The 19,005-nt window shown below is 44.0% G+C and overlaps 1 protein-coding gene across 12 annotated transcripts in view; it reads right to left on the bottom strand.

Annotated features, from left to right (window-relative positions):
- NCOA6 (nuclear receptor coactivator 6) overlaps positions 1 to 19,005 on the bottom strand; it is an 86,992-nt gene that overhangs the window by 12,340 nt on the left and 55,647 nt on the right. For 7 of the 12 annotated variants that reach the window (XM_058679788.1, XM_058679786.1, XM_058679789.1 and 4 more), the window contains 4 exons: positions 17,590 to 17,711; positions 11,609 to 14,611; positions 7,773 to 7,841; positions 3,628 to 3,664 (listed from right to left, as the gene is read on the bottom strand). In XM_058679788.1, the coding sequence (XP_058535771.1) occupies positions 3,628 to 3,664; positions 7,773 to 7,841; positions 11,609 to 14,611; positions 17,590 to 17,711 (3,231 nt within the window). Of the gene's footprint in view, positions 1 to 3,627; positions 3,665 to 7,772; positions 7,842 to 9,203; positions 9,269 to 11,608; positions 14,612 to 17,589; positions 17,712 to 19,005 lie in introns of all 12 variants that reach the window. The other 5 variants (XM_058679793.1, XM_058679794.1, XR_009247476.1 and 2 more) reach the window with 4 other exon arrangements.

The following is a 19,005-nucleotide window of genomic DNA, read 5'->3' as shown; positions in this document are numbered from 1 at the left end:
CTAAGTTGGCTGTAAAAACAGACTGATGCTCCCAGCTGATGGCAATTGCTAGGTTGCCTTGTACCTAGGCAGGTGTTAAAATGTTGGGAGAAAAGCAGCCAATAGTTGGTGGGCATTCTGGGTCTGGTTAATGCCAAATTTGTGTTAACTATACCAGTATGCCAGCATAGTTGCTTATTCTTTTTTCTTTTCTTTTTTAAGATATGTAGGAAGGGGCCAGCAGACCCCACTGGAAGATGACCCTGGGGGTTGCACTGGTGGGCAGGGGGGATATGATGGTGGTGGACTGTGAATTGCCTTGGGAAGGAGGTTTGTGGATGTGTGGGAGTGGGGCCACCAAGAGTGTATTTTACGGGTGTGCAGTGATTCCTGGGGGTTTCCATGGACTGGGCCACTGTACTTGTAGGTAAACAAGGCAATTGAGATCATGGGGTTTAGAGAAGGGAAACCTGGCTCAGATCAATGTACCTGTCTACCTGGGAGACCTGGTCTGGGTTAGGTGGCATTATCCGTTACCCAGGTGCACATGAAAGCTAGGGCCGGGGGCTTGCCTCGTAGCGCTAGGCCACAGTACCTGCCAGTGAGTATTGGGGCAGGAGATGGGCCATGCAAGGCTGCGCCATGAAACCAACCAATACTTGAGAGAATCAGGTCTGGGTACAGATTGTGTAGGGGATAGGTGGGCTCATCCCCATGGGTCTGAAGTAGTTACTGGTTTACGCAAGAGCTGTGGGTGGTTGATGGGCTGAGTTAGGCATGAAGATGGAACTCAATGATACTCACAGGAGCTGGGATTGGGAACAGGCTGGGCCACAGCACCTGCCAACACATGCAAAGGCCGAATGTGGGGGCACGCTATGCTGAGGGCAGGGAGTCTAGCACCTGCTGGCACAAGTGAGATTCAGATCTGGTAGTAGGCTTGGTAGGGGAACTTAGGGAATACCTCTACTAGGTTACAGCTCCCACTGGTGAGCCTGAGAGCCAGGGCTGGGATGGTCCAGGCTAGGCAAGGCTGTACCACTTGTCAGCATGCGTGTGGGCTGGCTTGAGGGGTAGAGTGGGGATGGGCCAGGCTGGGCTGGGTCAAGCCTTAGCACCCACTGGCACGCACTGGAGCCAAGATGGGGTGTGGACTGCACTGGGTTAGGCTACTTCCACTGCCAGTTTACATGAGAGCTAAGAATGGAGGTAGGTTTGGCCGAGCTAGGCTGCAGCACCCACCAGTAAGATTTGGGAGTTGGGGTGGGCTGGGCTAGGCCAGGCTGCAAAGGAGCACCACTGAACTGGGACTCCTCTGCTATGCTGCAGTTACTACTGGTGAGGGCGAGAACTAGGGCTAGGAATGGGTCAGGCTGAAAATGGCTGCAGCTCCCTTCAGCATGTGTGTGAACTGGATCCAGGGGGAGGACAGACTAGGTCAGGCCCCAGCACCTGTTCGTACTCATAAGAGCCAGAATGGGTACAGGACAGGCTGGGTTAGGTTGTGGCACCAAGTGGTACACATGAAAGCTGGGTCTGGGGGTAATCCAGGTGAGAATGGGCTGTAGCACCCACAGGTGAGAACTGGAATGGGTGCAGGCCAGACAGGCTAGGCCACAGTACATGCCAGTGAATGTCAGGATTGGAGGTGGGCCATGTAAGGTTGTGTTGCACACCTACCAGCACACATGATATATGGGGCTGGAAGTTGGTTTGATAAGGCAACTTGGGAAATTCCCATTAGGTGGCAGCTCCATTAGAGCCACGGTTGGGGGCAGTTTAGGTTGGGGGCACTTGTTGTCAAGTGTACTGGGAGTCAACTCTAGGGGTGGTCTGGGGTCAGGCTGGGGTGCGTCAGTTCGTAGCACCTGCTCACGGGCCCGAGAACCAGGATGGGGTGCAGGCTGATCTGGGTTAGTTCACAAACATGCCAGTTCACATGAGGGCCAGAACTTGGGGCTGGCCAGACTGTGCTAGGCTGCAATATCTTTTTTTTTTTTTTTTTTTTTTAAAGATTTATTCATTTTATTACAGCCAGATATACACAGAGGAGGAGAGACAGAGAGGAAGATCTTCCGTCTGATGATTCACTCCCCAAGTGAGCTGCAACGGGCTGATGCGCGCCGATCTGAAGCCGGAAACCAGGAACCTCTTCCAGGTTTCCCACGCGGGTGCAGTGTCCCAATGCATTGGGCCGTCCTCAACTGCCTTCCCAGGCCACAAGCAGGGAGCTGGATGGGAAGTGGAGCTGCCAGGATTAGAACCGGCGCCCATATGGGATTCCGGGGCTTTCAAGGCCAGGACTTTAGCCGCTAGGCCACGCCGCCGGGCCCCCAACAAACAGAACATTTTAAGAGCCAATCTCCCTTTTCATCATTTTTTTTTTTAAGATTTATTTTGCTTTCATTGGAAAATCAGACAGAGAGAAGGAGAGACAGAGGGGAAGAAGTTCTGTCTGTTGATTCACTCCCCAAGCGGCCGCAATGGCTGGAGCTGATAGGCTGCAATATCTAACAGCGTAAATTGGGACTAGGAACAGGCTAGACAGAGCCAGGCTTTAGCACCCACTTAGTGAATGCCATGGTGAGCAGGCCATGTCAGACGGGGCTGCAGCACTCACTGGCACGTGCAAGATCCAGGGCTAGGGGCAAGCTTGGTAAGGAAACTTTAGGGACTCCCTTGCTAGGCCACTGCTCCCATTGGTGAATGTGAGAGCTGGGACTGGGGGTGGATCAGGTTGTGCAGACTGCAACTTCATTCACTGGCATGTGCACAGGCTGTGATGGACTGAACTGGACTCTGCATTAGCTGGTGCACACAAGAAATAAGTCTGAGGTCACCCCAAGTGAGGTTTCTTGGGAGACTCACCAACTAGACCACTGGACTCAAACTCTAGCCATAAGGAAAATCACAGGATATGTGGTCCAACCTTGGGGTGCATGTACCAGAAATAGGCCTCCTCAGTTGCTGATGCTTGTGCAGTAGACAGCATGCTCAGATGCACATGGGGGACATGACAGCCAGCTCCTCTAGGCCAACAGGGGACATCAATTGCCTCATCAGAGGATGGAAAGCAGAACAGGCTGGACAATTCTCCTAGTCAAGCTTTGTAGTGTGATCTTGGGCCTGTGAATGCACTAATGTGGACTACGTCAACCAACAGGCCTTGGAAAGATTTTCTCAACCCTGGAGCAATGAAATCAATAGCGCCTCGGAACTATCAAAATAACTCATGTAACACCCTCGGAACATTCTTCCCCACATCCGGATCTCTAAGATGACATCAAATGACTGTTCCCCCTCATCCTTGGGTATTGATGTAGTTTAACAGCAAGGAGCAGGCTACTCCCCAACTGCCTCACAGAAACAGGAAAAAAAAAAAAAAAAAAGAAAAATTGCAAACATTTGTTCCCTGCTCCTTCCTCCATACCTCTACCCTCTCCACCCTAATCAGAGGCCCACATGGGCATATATCCTTCTCAACTATGTAAATAACATTAAAAATAAAATAAAATAATAATAAAAAACAAACTGGTATAAAAGTAAAGGAAAAGAACTGGGTGAGGAGAAGCTCAACACCTAGAAAGCTCATCTCCCTCTACGAGGCTTACACTGTTCAGGCTACATCTGCAGAAATGATCATCTTACCTTTGTCCAGAGACTATGGCAGCATTTGCCTCAAGCTCTGTAAAAAAAAAAAAAACAAACCACAAGGACAGACATGAGATGTGGAAGGCGCTGTGTGTGTTCTCAGGAGAAACTGATGTCTGCAAGAACTCTGAATGAGTGTTTAGGTGAACGCACCTCTGTGCCCAGCAGGACTCTCACCCTGCTTCGTAAGGACACAGCGTTGGCACAGACTCAGGCAGATCTGCTGGGAACATAAGACACTTACTTGGTCTATTTTTATTTCTACTTCACACTGAAATAATCCTGTTTGGAGCAACAGAACTAAATTCACACTGCCTGGTTCATATTTCATTCAGTTTCAACTAAGTTAGTAAAATTATGCTGACTTAATTTACCTATTATTACCTCTTCAAGTAAAAGAGACTGGTTTCAATCTTAAAATTATCTCTATCCTCTTGGTGCTTTTTCCAAGGCTACAATTTTCAAACATGTCTTCTACATCGGTTAAGGATGCATCCTCCTTCAAACAGTGTACTCACTCACTGAGCTGTGGAGGGTAGAGGGTTTTGTTTTGAGATACTACCTATAGATTCCATTAGGTTGCTCTTTGTCTCCCAGAAAAACCGTCCCAGAAAGAAAAGTCCCAGTAATTAATCTAGCAGAGTTTGGCATCCAACCCTTGGGATCTGCAAGCACCAGCAGATAAACACTTGCTTCTTTTATTATCTGCTTTTAGGAAGTCCCATCTTTCCCAAAAGCCCTTCCTGATGTGGCTCTGGCTTCCCACAGCCCCGCAACTGAAGCCATCCAGTTCCACACCTCACATTCCAGTGTACACGTGAGACTTGCCTTAAGCTTACACTGTAGCCTCCCAGAAGGCAGCAAAACCAGAGTGGCTCAGTTCATCTTAAGGGGCCAGTGTTATGGTATAGAACGTTAAGCTACCAACTTGATGCCAGCATCCCACTGGGGTACTGGTTCCAACTGCTGCACTTTCTGATCCAGCTCCCAGCTAACAGCCTGCAAAGGCAGCAGAAGATTAGCCCAGGTGCTTTGGCCCATGAACCCATGTGAGATAAGGTGAAGTTCCTGGCTCCTGGCTTTGGGTTAGCACAGACTGAGCCATAAAGACCATTTGGGGAGTGAACCATTGGATTGAAGATCTTTTTCTGTCTCTCCTTATCTCCGTAACTCTGCCTTTCAAATAAATCTTTTAAAAATTTTGATTTCAATGCTTATTAACCATGTAATCTCAGACAAATGACTTGACCTGTGTTCAAAGCCTCATATGAAAAACAGGGAGAACAACTTGACTCACTTCAAAGCTATAAACACTAAATGAAATAATGTATATAAAAGCTTTAGTACAGCACCTGACAATTGGTAATAACTCAATATTAGCTATCCTGATGATTATTGCAGGGATGATCATGTTGACACAGCCTTTCATATGAGGAGGCTGAACTATTCTGCCTTTCATGCTTGGTTCTGGCAGAAGGGAATTCTGTCTTCATGCCTGCATATCTGACCCCTCAGAACCTGGAAACCCTTTCACAAGAAACAAGTTACAACTCATGGAGTCGGTTCCCTTGCTGGCTCAGGTGGAACATGGCAAACTCAGATAACTTGTTCCAAAATGAAAATGGCTCAAAAGAGGTGCTAATCTTAAATAACGTGCCTTTTGGAAACAAGAGGAATTAGAAGCTTTTAGAAACTTTGATACCAGCAATGCTAAGGCTGAGGCTCAAACTCACAGGCTGTCAGTACTCTGGAGGCATTTGAAGGAGATTCACTGAAGCCAAACCTTCAAAAGGAAGACGATTCTTCAACCAAGTACTCAGAAATGATGGTAATGGCTAAGCTCAATTTCTGGAATAAAAAGGGGCAGGAAACAAAATTCCTTTCCTCTTTCTAGTTGTTTCTCACCAAACACATGCTTACGATCTGATGCTGTCTCTGAATAACCTGTTCCATTTCTGCTCTCCCCAGATGCCCAGTACAATGGCAAGTATTATACGGACAGTGGTAGCACAGAAACAAACTAGGTAGCTGAGATGTTTTTCACAAAAACATTCTTTACAGGAATCCAAAAGAGTGAAGTAGAGAGCTCATCATGTAAGACATAGCACCCAGAAGCAGGTTTTAAAATAATCACAAGTTATATTTTACTTTTACTACTTTAGATTCACACTGAATGAGGTCTGATGGTTTATCTTCTAAGTAATTTTTCTAAATGTGTGATTTGCAGTGTTTGTTTGGATTGGTTGAGTTACAGAGAAGGAGAGACCATGAACTTCCATCCATTTAGTCACTTCCCAGATGACTGCAATGGCCAGGGCCACGTTAGGCGAGACCAAATCTAGGAGTTTCTTTTGGATCTTCCATGTGTGTGCAGCAGCCTATGTACTTGGGCCATTCTCTGCTGCCTTCCCAGAACATTAGCAGGCAGCTGAATTGGAAGCGAAGTAGCCTAGACTTGAACTGGTGCCTATTTGGGATCCTGACACCATATTCTACTATACCACAATGCTGGTCTCACCAACTGTGCTTTCAATCAGATTTTATCATCCTTACAGGAACTAGTTATACTTTTTTGTTTTGTACCTTTAAATGATCTACAATGACAAATATCTGGGCAAGACTAAACCAAAATGTCTGAGGGTACTTCAAACAGTTTGTGGGAAATACAATGAAAAGATAAGCTTATTCAGCAGCAGAAATTTTTAAGACATGTATAACTTTTTCATAGTGTATGTTTTCCATAGTATATGTTTCTCCATACATTTGAAGACTCCCATATGTATGGATTTCAACTTCTTTTTTTTCCCCTAAGATTTATTCATTTCCATTTGAAAGACAGATTTACACAGAGAAGAGAGACATATCTAACATCTGCTGTTTCATTTCCCAAATGACTGCAATGGCTGTGACTGAGTCAATCCAAAGCTATGAGTTAGGAGTTTCCTCTGGGTCTCCTATGTGGGTGCCCAAGGATTAGAACCATCCTCTGCTGCTTTTCCAGGCCACAGGTAGAGAATGGATTAAAAGTCAAGCAGCTGGAGTGCAAGCTGGCACCCATATAGGATCCTGGTGCCACAGCAAAGGATTAGCATGCAACATCATCATGCCATACTCTGGATTTCAAAAAATTTTTTCAGCCAAAATACACCTAATTTTTAAAAAATAAATATTTATTTGTTTTACTTGAAAGTCAGCTCAGAGTTACAGTCACAGAGTAAGACAGGGAGAGACTTTCCACTGTCGGTACACTCACCAAATGGTTGCAATGGCCAGAGCTGGGCTGATCCAAAGCTGGAAGCCAAGAACCTTTCCCAAATCTCCCAAGTGGGTGAGGGGCCCAAAGTTCCATTCTCTACAGCTTTCCCATGCCATGAGCAGGAAGCTGGATCAGAAGTGGAACAACTGGGACTAGAACCCATAAGGGATGCCAGCACTGCAGGTGAAAAATTAGCCTTCTATACCACTGTATCAGCCCCAATGCAGTTATCTTTTGTTTTCCACAAAGTTTTGAAATAGCTTCACATCTGTTACCTGCCTCAGCAGTCTCATCAATGAAAGTATTAAGTGCCTAATGCATTCAGAGCAGATCAACATCTCATAGAAGTTCTGTCAGACAACCCTGGACCTTCCTTCCTTCCAGAAACAATATTTGCAAGTTATTTACAGGATTTGGGTTGTGAGGAGAAACCTAATATGATTCAGAGATGAATGGCCGCCTCCCTGGGGCAGAGGGTCTCTGAACAAGCCTCTACCGTAGTTACTCCCTTGGTGCTTTAACACTTGCCACCCCATTAAGTTACCATATTCCAGCAAATCAGTTGGAAGTTATGGGTAGATAACCATGAATAGCGCAAATTCTGCAATGGAAATCGCTCATGGCTGGGAGTAAGGGACAAAGGACACAGAAGTGCCACTCTTGAGCTGCCTGACTGATACTGCAACTGCATCAATTAGCTCAGGGGAAACCGCCTCACAAAGTTCTGCACAAATGCTTGCCACTCAACCCAAGTTTACCTCAATGCAAATAGATAAGACAGTTATAACCACGTTGGCACTGAGAAAATGTGATGATGACGACAGCAGTAATTCTGTCACATATGACCTATCCCAATTCCATGAAGTTTTTCCAAAGTGAGTCTTACCTGGTCTAGCAACAGACCCCTGCAGTGCTGTGGCTGGAGCTTCCTTTGGAACTAAACTCTGTGAAGGGGCTAAGGAAGGAAAACAACAATTACAGGCATTTTAGTTTCTTTTCTAAGCATAGCAAACCAATGGCAAAGTCACTGCTTGCTGAAATACTGATCTTAGAGGGCAGAACTTTCAGCTTTGAAAGTACATTTCAAAGCCTATTTTAAAATTGATGACAAAAAAACTTAACTACCACAACAGTAACAAATACTGCCACTTTGAGAATGGCAGCAATTCATAACTGGTGAATTATCAAACCACTTGAGCAAGAATCTCGAAGCATGCCCCATATCCGGGACCTGGGGTGGGTGGGAGACTGGGTGGAGCTTCTCCCTTAACATCCCCCTTTACCTCAGACACCTGAAGGAAATAATATGGACATAATACTCTTACCCACTTTCCTGTAGCCCTTGAACCTTTTTACCCTAATTAACAATGTAAAGATTGTCAAAAATATAATCAAAAAAAGGAAAAAGTTAAAAACAAAGACTGCCACTTAGTGATATCTGTCCCTCCCGCTTGTGTGTATTCAGACTAGAGGAGATGTGGCCTGAGAACAGCAATCATCTTGTCTTACTTATTGGGATCTAATATCAAACAAAAAAAAACCTCAAAGCCAATCTTAGTAGCAAACCCAAATCAGTTTTAGAGGGATGACTATACCATTCACTCTAGCATTTAAAAATCCTGTCTCACTCTTTTAAAGAATATACTCCTTGAAAGCTGGATTGATCATATAATCTTGTACTTAAAGAGAATCCGGCAAATATGACGGGCATAAAGAGGTAGGCAACTGATAGTTAATGGAGAAATCAATTTGGTGTGTTATTTCCTTGTTTAAAAGCTATAAAGAACTTACTAGAAGGAAGGCACCGTGCCAGGCACCCTTAGAAAATAAGCTACATCCCTCTTGTACATCAGGCAGTCAGTCTGGTGTCACAGATACACCAATGTGGCACACTGGAGGGCACTCCTATGCCTCAGGAAGGAGACAAAGTATACAGCACTATGGCAGTCCAAAGCAAGGGAGTTCACTTTCAGGTTGAGAAATCTGAAGGCACATTACAGGGAGAAGCATAAGAGCTAGGCTTTGAATGACAGAGAACTTAAGGCCCTTGAGGAAAACAACGGAATATACCGTATCCTCTAGAACAGAATTCCCAGCTCATACAGTAAAGATCAAAGGCACAGATATGTCACAGTCAAGAGCACATTCTCCCATCTTGACACTTCAATCTAAAATCCTGGAAAACTCTGGAATAGTTTTACCCTCTTGAGGAAACAGTGAATTTTTATTTCTTCCCTGCTTAAATAAAGCAGTCAGTAATGCATTTGTGTTTAATACTTTATTTTGGATGCTTATCTGATAAAGCTTAAAACTATACCTTAATTTCTACTTTTAACTTCAGTATTGGTTTCTCACATTTTCAAGGTAAAAGCACAGAAGTCCCTTGAAAAAGAATAGAAACAATCACTATAAGTAAAGTGGGTGCCCTTAATTAAAAGTGAGAGTTTTTTTTTTTTCAACTGGTAGTTCATCTCCCCAAGGCTCACATATTTCTCTAGGACATATGATTCATTTACAGTTCTGCTAATCAATTCATGATTATTCTCTTGATACTAGAGGAAAAAGTTTACTTAAAGGAAGTAAAAATAGAAATACTTGGTAGCAGGGAGTGTGTTTAAGTGTGTTTTGGGATGCCAAACTTCTTTTTAATTTTTAAGGTTCACCTACATCAACAGAATTAGAAGCAAAAACACAAAGCCCCTGGGTTCTGGGAGGTCCTCTATCCCTGTGAAGGGGGCAGAGAGAAGGGGAATTGACCTTTTCAGATCTCAGTATGAAGCAGTGTGCTGGCCACTTGATGAAGTCTTCTCATTGAATCCTTGACAGATTCTGAGATGCAGCAATCATAATTTCCACTTAACATTTAAGAACATGGTGCTAACAGAAGTTAAGAAACTTAGCCAACTGTAATTGGTAAACAGCGTAGCTAAAATTTGAACTCTGATCACATTCCAAAGGTGGTGTTCTTCCTGTCTCTCTTCTAGGGTGCTTGTCACTCAGCAGCAGGCACTCAAAAACCATTTTGGCTGCCTAAAGAAGACAGGTCCTATGAGCTGGCCTAGTGTATCACAAAGACCGTTCCGAGCTGTGGAAATGTGTGACTGAGTCACCTCTGGGGAGGAAGAGCTTCTGTCACATTGAAGCCTCAAAGCAGGAGAAATTGCGGGGTACAGAAAGCAGGAAAAGGGAAGGAGAGGAGGTGTAAGGAAGCCTGTTCTTCCACCATTAACTCACTTCAAAAACATCAAGGAAATAACCTGAACTGGACATCCATTAATAAAATGGACTAATTTACAAATACAGCATATAAAAAAAACTGGCAACAACTATTAGACAATTATTATATTTTAGGCCTATGCTGAGCAAGTTATATGCTCAATAACTTATTACAATTACTGTTGTCCCATTTTACAAAGGAGAAAATTGAAATTTGAAGTGGTTAAGCAATTCTATATGTCTAGTCAATGCTGGTGCCGTGACACCAACTAAATCTATCTAACTTTCAATCACTGTATTCCTCCTGTGTCTGTTACCATGGATTTTAGTTGTCTAGAAAGCCCTACTCTAGAGGATCCCAGAAAGGGAATGGTCCCCGAGATAAGAGTATGTATGAGAACAGGGGTTAGCATCGTGGTAGAACCACTGCCAGCATCCCACATGGCACCAATTCATGTCCTGGCTGCTCCTCCTTCTTCTTCCTCTTTTTTTTTTCTCTTTTAAGATTTACTTATTCTTATTTGAAAGGCAGAGCAGATTTAGGGAGAGAAGGAGAGACAGAAAGACATTCCATCCGCTGGTTCACTTCTCAAATGGCTGCAACAGTTGGAGCTGAGCCCATCTAAAGCCAGAAGCTTCTGTCAGGTCTCCCATGCAAGTGTACAGTCCCAAGGCTTTTGGCAATCCTGCACAACCTTTCCAGGCCATAAACAGGGATCTGGAAGGGAAGTGGGGCACCTGGGACATGAACCAAAAGGGATCCCGGCACTTACAAGGTGAAGATTTAGCTATTGAGTCATCGTGCTGGATCCTGCTCCACTTCTGATTCAGTTCCCTACTTGTGTGCCTAGCAAAGCAGTGGCAGATAGCCCAAGTGTTTGGCCCCTGTAACTCACATGAAAGACATGGTTTTAGCCTGGCTTAATCCATAGCTAGTACATCCATTTGGAGAGTGAACCAGTGGATGAAAGACTTTTATTTCCCCTTCTCTCTGTAACTCTGCCTTTCAAATACACGAATGAATCTTTTTAAAGTATGTGGATGGAGTTTTGAGAATCCTGATATAAGACAGTCTTGAGCAAGCATTCAGCATACGTAGGAGAATCTGCAGAAGCATTTTTTCATTTAGGGGACACTGGACAGCCACAGTATAGACTTAGAACAAATACTGAATTTCATTCTGAGCTTCAGACTTCTCACCCATTGAATGCAGTTAAGACTAGCTGATATGGCTGGTATGCTGTGAGACAATGTCTGTAAGGATGCTTTTTTGTAAACCAAGAAACTTTCATATGAGTGAAAGGAATTGAGAGGCAACCATGTTAAATGAATACAAACTTAACAGGGTCTCTAAAAGCACATTTCTTGATGTACTTCCAATAAATAAAACTACTGCTTTACCTTTTAGCTCATTCTTCCACCAAACAGGGAAGGAGAAAGGTGTTCTTATGGGGTAGGTCAACAAAAAACTCCAACAAGGGATGATGTCAAGTCCCAAGTACATACCTATGCTGGGTAGAAGTTCTGGATGGGGTCCCACCTTCTCCTCCACTGGACCACCCTGAGGTGGCTCAGACGCTATGCCACTGTGACTGCTTTTTGTGGTTGGTGCTGCAGAGATGAGCTCAGAGGGCACTAGAGCGGTTACTATTGAGCGTACGCTGGTAGGGAGAGCACCGCCAGCTAAATTGGGGCCTGTTGAGGCAGAGCCTGGGCCCACAGGGCTAGAGGTCATTTTTAGCAGAGTGGGTGTTGGAGGCGTTGGGGTTTTACTGTCCAGCTCAGTGGATAACTGTTCTGTTCCCATGAGTCCTGGAGCCGGGGTCTCCAGCCCTTGGCCGTCAGTCTCTCCATCTGCACCATATTGCTCTTCTTTCTCAAGAGAGCCTGTAACTTTCTTACAGGCCTTGGTCAGCAAAATCTGGCCAATTTTGTCCACTTTTCCTTTCCCCTTACTAGATGAGACTGGGCTTCGCCGGTTGGCAGACGAGCCTGGGCTGTTGGTCAAAAGGGGAGAAACCACCGTGGTTGACTGTGAAGAGGGCAGAGTGCTCTGATCTGCTGAGGTGCTCACCTGAGGACTGGTCTCATCGGAATTCAATTCTTTTACTTGCTGGGCAGGCAGATGAGGAGGGACAACTGGAGAAGATGTACAAGGGGGAGAAGGAAGCGGAACGGGAGTGGCTCGTGAATTAAGGACCAACGGTCGTCCTGTTTGTACATTTGGAGCAGGACTACTAGAGGGTACGTTAGGTGGTATAGGAGCAGAAGAAAACTTTATGTTCTGAGGTATGTGTAAAGGACCGACGACTGCGACGGACGGAGGCATCAGGCCAGAGTTGGTGGTCAGTGGGGTTGCAGGAATTGTGCTTGGCTGTGATCCTTTCATAACCTGAATTATTGAGGATGAATTGATAAAGACAGGTGTAATGAACTGAGGCCGGGCATTAGACTGAGCAGCTGTCTGTCCCTCAGAAACCATAACCTTGCTACCCACATTGGGCATCGTGACAACCGTCGACATCAAAGCAGACTGCAAGTGAGTTGGCAGAGCTGCTGATGTGTTAGCTGAAGTTGTGATGGGATTGGATGTGACAAACACAGTTATCTGATTTGGGGGTAAAGGAGTGGAAATGGAGGAGGAGCTGACAGGTCTTGACATTACTGGAGGGAGGGTTGGTGCAACATTAGAACTGACCTCGCTCAATTCTGGATGCACAAGTGTTGAACACGGCTCATTGTTGTGAGGTAAATTGAGGGAATTAGGGGGGTCTTTAGAAGATGACGGATCCTGTAGTGTGGGAATGACAGGTGCTTTTTTGAGGTCCTCCCCAGAAACTACTGGAGGTGTTACTTCCACTTCTGCAAGCCCAGGGGGTTTGATGGTCACGTTAGGAGCTCCAGAGTTGTCAAGCAGTTGACTCAGTGATGTTGGTGCTTCCCTCATGGCAGGAGACACCAAAGTTTTGTTCTCTTCAACACTGGGAAGTTTGCTGGGATCCAGAGGTTGCCCATCCTTTTTGGACTGATCTTCAGGGACAATCATTTTAACTTCTTGGGCAGGGACTGCTTTTAGCTCACTGTTCACCTGCTCTTTCCTGCCCTGGGAATTATGGCAATCATTGTCCTGAGGCACATTCAAGCCTTCCTTGTTATCTTCCAGGACTGCCCCCACACCCACTGCAGGCACTGGCATGACGGGATTTGGAGGGTTCAGGCCACAGTTGTTCGGAAAGCTTCCCGGCAGAGGGGGATTGGCCAGAGGAGCGGGACTGACCAGCACATTTCTCGGCAATTCCACGTTCTGCAACAGGGCTGTGTTTGTTTGGGAAGCTAGGGTAAGTTTAGGGGCTTTTGAGTTTTGCCTCCCAGGGCTTGGGGTAGTTTTTCTACTGGACCCAGGACTAGACCTGCGGCTGTTACTCGGACTTGCCCGTTTTGTTGCTCCAGAATTAGACTGCTTTCCAGAGTTCACCACCACAGAATCTAATTTGTGAGTTTGTGGAGCAGCAAAATTGGAAGGATTATTCATGGTGAGATTTGAAGGTGCTTGTCCAATGGCCTTCAAAGTTGTTGGATTTAAGCCCTGTTGATCAAAACCCCTGTTTAAATTTGGCCTAGGAGGTAAAGGAATATTAATCTGTGGAGGAAAGAGCCCTGCTATGGAGGCATTGAGTCTTTCTGGTGACAGGCTGATTTCTGAAGGCTCTGTACTGGGAGGGCGGTTATTGGGTGTCTGAGGATAATAGGGTCTGGGACTGGCTCTGTTTGGGGTTTTAGGTCTGGATGTCTGGGTTGGGGCAGCCACATTTGGAAAGTGGTGGGCATGTGAGCTCGGCAGGGAGTTCACAGGGGGCTGCTGGGGAGTTGCACCTTGAGTTGCTGAAAGAGGCGATGGTCCGGGTTTCGGCCCTGTCATCATTAACTGACTCTGGGAGACTACCAGATGTGGAGGCATGGTATTTGGGCCTCCTGAGACAGATGGTACTTCACTGCCACTCACTTCGGGCAATGAAGACATCTCTCCCAGTGGCGAGTTGGAAGGGTTCTGTGGGTTCTCCTGGTACATCATTTTCCTTGAATTGCTTCCCAAAGGAGTATTTACAGGCATTGGCATTCTTTGTTTATCAGGTGAGGGTGGAACGGAAGCAGATCCTTGCAAATTGACCATGACAGGCACATTGCTCTGTTGCATGGGCATTCTCTGGGAGTCTGTGTTCAGGGAGCCCCTTGGAGGATGGATATTTTGGGAGACTGGAAGCCTAACTGATTTGGGATCTTGCTGCATCATGAGCATCATCATCATTTGCTGCTGCTGTTGCTGCTGTTGCTGCTGAGACTGTGGCTGACCAGGGGGTGGTGGTGGCTGCTGCTGTGGCTGTGGCTGCTGCTGAGGCAATTGTGGCTGTGGCTGCTGCTGTGGTGGCTGTGGTGGGGGTGCCACATGCTGCATGAGCTGCGGAGGCATCTGCTGAAGTGGCCTCTGATCAACTGGCTGAGGAGGATAACCTAAAACAAGTCCCCAAAATCAGGGAAGTTAGATTTTCAGCAAGAAAACTTGGTCTCAAAGCAATATCCATCTTGGCAGCACAGATAGTGCACAGCCCTGGATTAGCTGAATAAGCAAAGGAGCATCCTGCATAAGGAAGCAAGAGGCAAAGCATTAAGAATGTGGATCTCCTTGGTGTGCCCAGGCTGGATGAGGCATTACTCTACCAACTGACATATTCTGTGCTATGCATCACAAATGCTGTGTCTGCATCAGTAGAAGTGAGAAAACTTCCATCAACAGCAAGTAGCAGGCCACCTAGTATTCATGTCTCAGGCAGACATAATCGGTATCTGATTATACTTTTGAATGAATAACGTACTCAGGATTTTCTTTTTCTGTGAGCAGAGGATGAATTTTAAAGATTTGTTTTTGTTGAAAATCCCTGTACTGAAGACAGCTTTTTTATTCTTCCAACAGAAGACATACAAATGTATGATTCATTTCCTTAAGAACCAGGGATTTTAAACTATTGCATTCCTTTGGTTCCAAACACTATGTTGCATCCTTCAGGCTCATTCCTCATGGGAAATAGATTTAAACTTCCTCTCAGACAACAGGAGCTATCAAATGATGATATATACATTGGCTATCAAATGAAGGCACTAAAGTCCTTATGTATACTAATTTCCATTTACTTCCTGACAGGTAAACTTCTATTTAGAGAATTATTTCCTATAAATCCATGAATAAAGAGTAAGTATCAGCAATACGGTCCTCAGAAATAAGAAATAATTTTTGAAAAAGAACTCCAAGAGACAATGCCTTATAGACTTGCAGAAGGCAACATCTCAATATTGGTTCTGTCTTGGAAAATTTTACTTGGAGTTTTAGAGCCATTACATCACCAGCAGAAAGGACAGAAAGATAATCAATCCAAGAATACGAATGGTCCAGTGGGGAAAAGTGGGCACACAGCTGAGACACAATTTTATGGGCTTATTCTGTTGTTGCACAACAAATACATTAAGAACATCCTTAGAAGGTGTAGGGCTTAAAAAAATGGTTGTTTCTTACAGCTGAAAGAAATGCTGGTTCAAAATCTTTAGAGAAGCTGCTATGATCTGTGTATCCAGTTCTATGCTCAGCAGCTAACTGATTTCTTCTGTCCAAAGATTCCCATGGTACCAATCAGAACAATGTACAAAATTCAATTATAAAGATTTAAAAAAAACACAACATAATCTCTTTGGTTTTACCTGCAAGAAATTTCTATAGGTTTAAGTGTCCTTTTAGCTGCATAGGTAAATACAGTTGGTTTTTATTCTTGACATCTGGGGTTTTCACATTACAAACACTGTAATTTCTTTAAAATCCATTAATATTAGTTCTATGACATAGAAGGCTTTTCTCTTTGAGACCAGATAGCATAGCAAATATCAAAGAGGGCAGGACAGACAATATAGCAGCCTCTTGAAAGTAAGGCCATGGCTGTCACAGAAGGTCTAGAAGCTGGAGGAGCAGCCTGAAGGGTACCAGTGATAACAGACTTGGGATTACCTGGGAGCATGGTAGAGGGACAGCCAGGACACACATGGTGCCCACTGCACAATCAAAACCCACACTGATCAACCTAGGATTGCATACTTGCATGCCTGTAGTGGTCAGGCAAAGAAAAGCAGGCTAGTCAAAGATGGTAGGAGTCTTACACACTTTGCTTAACTGCAAAACAGATGCTCTTTCTAAAGACATTTCAAGTCAGAGTTTGTTCTGTTTTATGGGGTGGCCTGCCAATTCAAACCACATTTAGCCTGGAGGCTCCCACTCTGTCGAAAGGGGACAATAATGTGACGGGCCTCAAGATTCCAATGTCTGAAGGATGCTCACAGTGCTGTCGGAACCCACTTACCCATGACCGGGGACCTCCTGGCTTTTTGGTGCTGTTGCAAATCCCTGATAAGAACTGAACATTCCCAAACAATTTATAATATATAACCAAAATGTTGACTTGATGGGCTTACCTTTAAAAAACCCTCACATTTGAGACATATAAAATATAGGCAGAGTAAAGCTTACCCCTTAAAGATTGTTCTTACATATATACACACACACACACACACACATATGAAAAGGGAGGTAGGATGATGAGGAAGAGTCCAAACAACCCTTCATCCACACAGGGGAAGAGTGGTCTGAGTGAGAAGGGCTTGTGCATCTCTGAGTCACAGGGAATAAGGTTACAAGTCACTGCTCTAGTCAAGAGCAGCCAGGTATAGACACATGGTGGCAGCTGGCCTTGGTTCTACAATACTTTCATTGGAATCAATGAATTTTAGCTTCTTATAGCATAATTTCTCAATATTTAAAGAATAGTATCATAATTAGAGAGGGACTTAACAATATTGGTATTATGTATCATATATTAATAAACTGGGTGTTAGGCACTGGTGCCTCTTATATGTGAAATATATATACATATATGTGAGATGTATATATATATATATATTCTAAATATTTTACTAAAACTTCTATTAAAAAAAGATCATCTTGTTTTAAACCCTGGTGTTTCCCTGCTTTGAGAAAGTCCCTTGAAGAAATGTTATAGGAAAAGCAGATAAAAAGGACTAGAGTGAAAACATATTTAATCTTACTCATTTGAATGTTAACTAGAACCTTGACACTAATAAAAATAAAGAAGCAGTTCATATTTCCATCTGATTTCATGAAGACTTAAAATAACAGACAAAACCTAAACAGAATGTATATATCGTTCCTGGCTCCTGGCTCCGGATCGGCAGCCCAAAATGTATATATCTTACCAAGTCATACTGGAAAATTTTACTTAGTATCAACACAAAACTCCAAAATGTAGACTAATTAGCAGATAAATAATAATAATAATAAAGAATTCTAATACTGTTTTCTTGGAGGAAAATTAAGCCTTATAATGCCACACACATGATGGTCAGAACATAATCTTTAGCTAACATTTTATCACCTGGTGGCCGGTTCGAAAATTCTGGCAGTTTGGGGCCTGAGTTGTCCAGATTAATCCCCTGTTCTCCAGGCAATGGCTGCTGATCTGCATCCTCTAGGCCAGCTGTGCGAGTATCTGGGTTGCTAAAAAACACAAGAGGCATATTTAAGAGAACGCTGGACAGAAAATATATGAAACTACTTTAAACCTGCCCCTATTTCTGAAGAGCTAAAACCTGCCTGCATTATCCTTATTCATATCTCCATAGTCTGGATAAAATATTAGACACTAACAGAAAAATCTGACAATTTTATGAAATGTTAAAATCTACTTATTGTTATAGTACTGTCTGTATTCAACGTACTTTCCACAAATTCCTGGTATCATCATGTCAATTCTTCATATCATCATCCTCCCCTTACATGTTGTGAGACTTGATTACGGTCTAGGGCCATCAGTGTTACAAAGAACTGTTTCAACCTCATTATCTTCAACACAGAGTCCAGACTCTTTGCTATGAATATTACAGTGGTGACTTCAGTTATTCATAATATTTTGCAAAAGGCTGTACATTAGTCCAAGTAAATGATATTCAAAGAATAAAGAAAAGATGGAAAACATCCCAACAAAGCTAACTGTGCTGCAGGATGAGTATTTGCATATATATATTCCTTGGCTTTGGGACACTTTCCTTTTTATTTGCAACTTACACATTTTAGTGGGGAAGAAAGAAATGAAGAAAATGTATTTGCAAATACCCACACTCTCCAAGAACCACGGCGCTTACAGTCCTCGCCTTGTTTGTAACTGCACTCCTAGCGGCACCTTTCTTTTGTACTCTTGGTGTTCTTTTTTTTGCCCTAATTTTAGTCACCCATTTTCATTTTATATTTTCAAATTTCATTATTTTTTAAAAAAACCTATCTGAAAGGAGGAAATAGAAATAGAGACAGAGCTAGACAGAGATGGAGACAGAGACAGAGATCTCCCACCCCCTCTTCATTCCTCAAATGCCCACAACAGCTGAAGTCAAGAGGTCAGGAAAACCAGAAACTCAATCCAGGTCTTCTACACGGGTGAAAGGGGCCCAATTACTTGGACCATTACTTGCTGCTCCTGGAGTATACAGTAGCAGGAAGTTGGAATTAAGAGTTGGAACTTAACTCAGACATTCTGTAGGGACTGCCTTTTGGTTACCCAATTTTAGACAGCATTTGTCCTACAACAGTCTATGTAGTTTCATATGCCACAAAAATTTTATTTTAAAAGCCCTGGGGTATGGGGCTGGCATGGTGACTCAACAGGTTAATCTTCTATCTGCAATGCCTGCATCCATATGGGCTCCTGCTCTAATCCTTGTGGCTCCACTTATGTTTCAGCTTTCTACTTATGGACTTGCAAAGTAGTGGAGGATGGCTCAAGTCCTTGGGCTCTTGT

This window comes from Ochotona princeps, chromosome 22, assembly GCF_030435755.1.
Source record: "Ochotona princeps isolate mOchPri1 chromosome 22, mOchPri1.hap1, whole genome shotgun sequence".
NCBI lineage: Eukaryota > Metazoa > Chordata > Mammalia > Lagomorpha > Ochotonidae > Ochotona > Ochotona princeps.
This window is presented reverse-complemented; position numbering and strand designations above follow the sequence as displayed.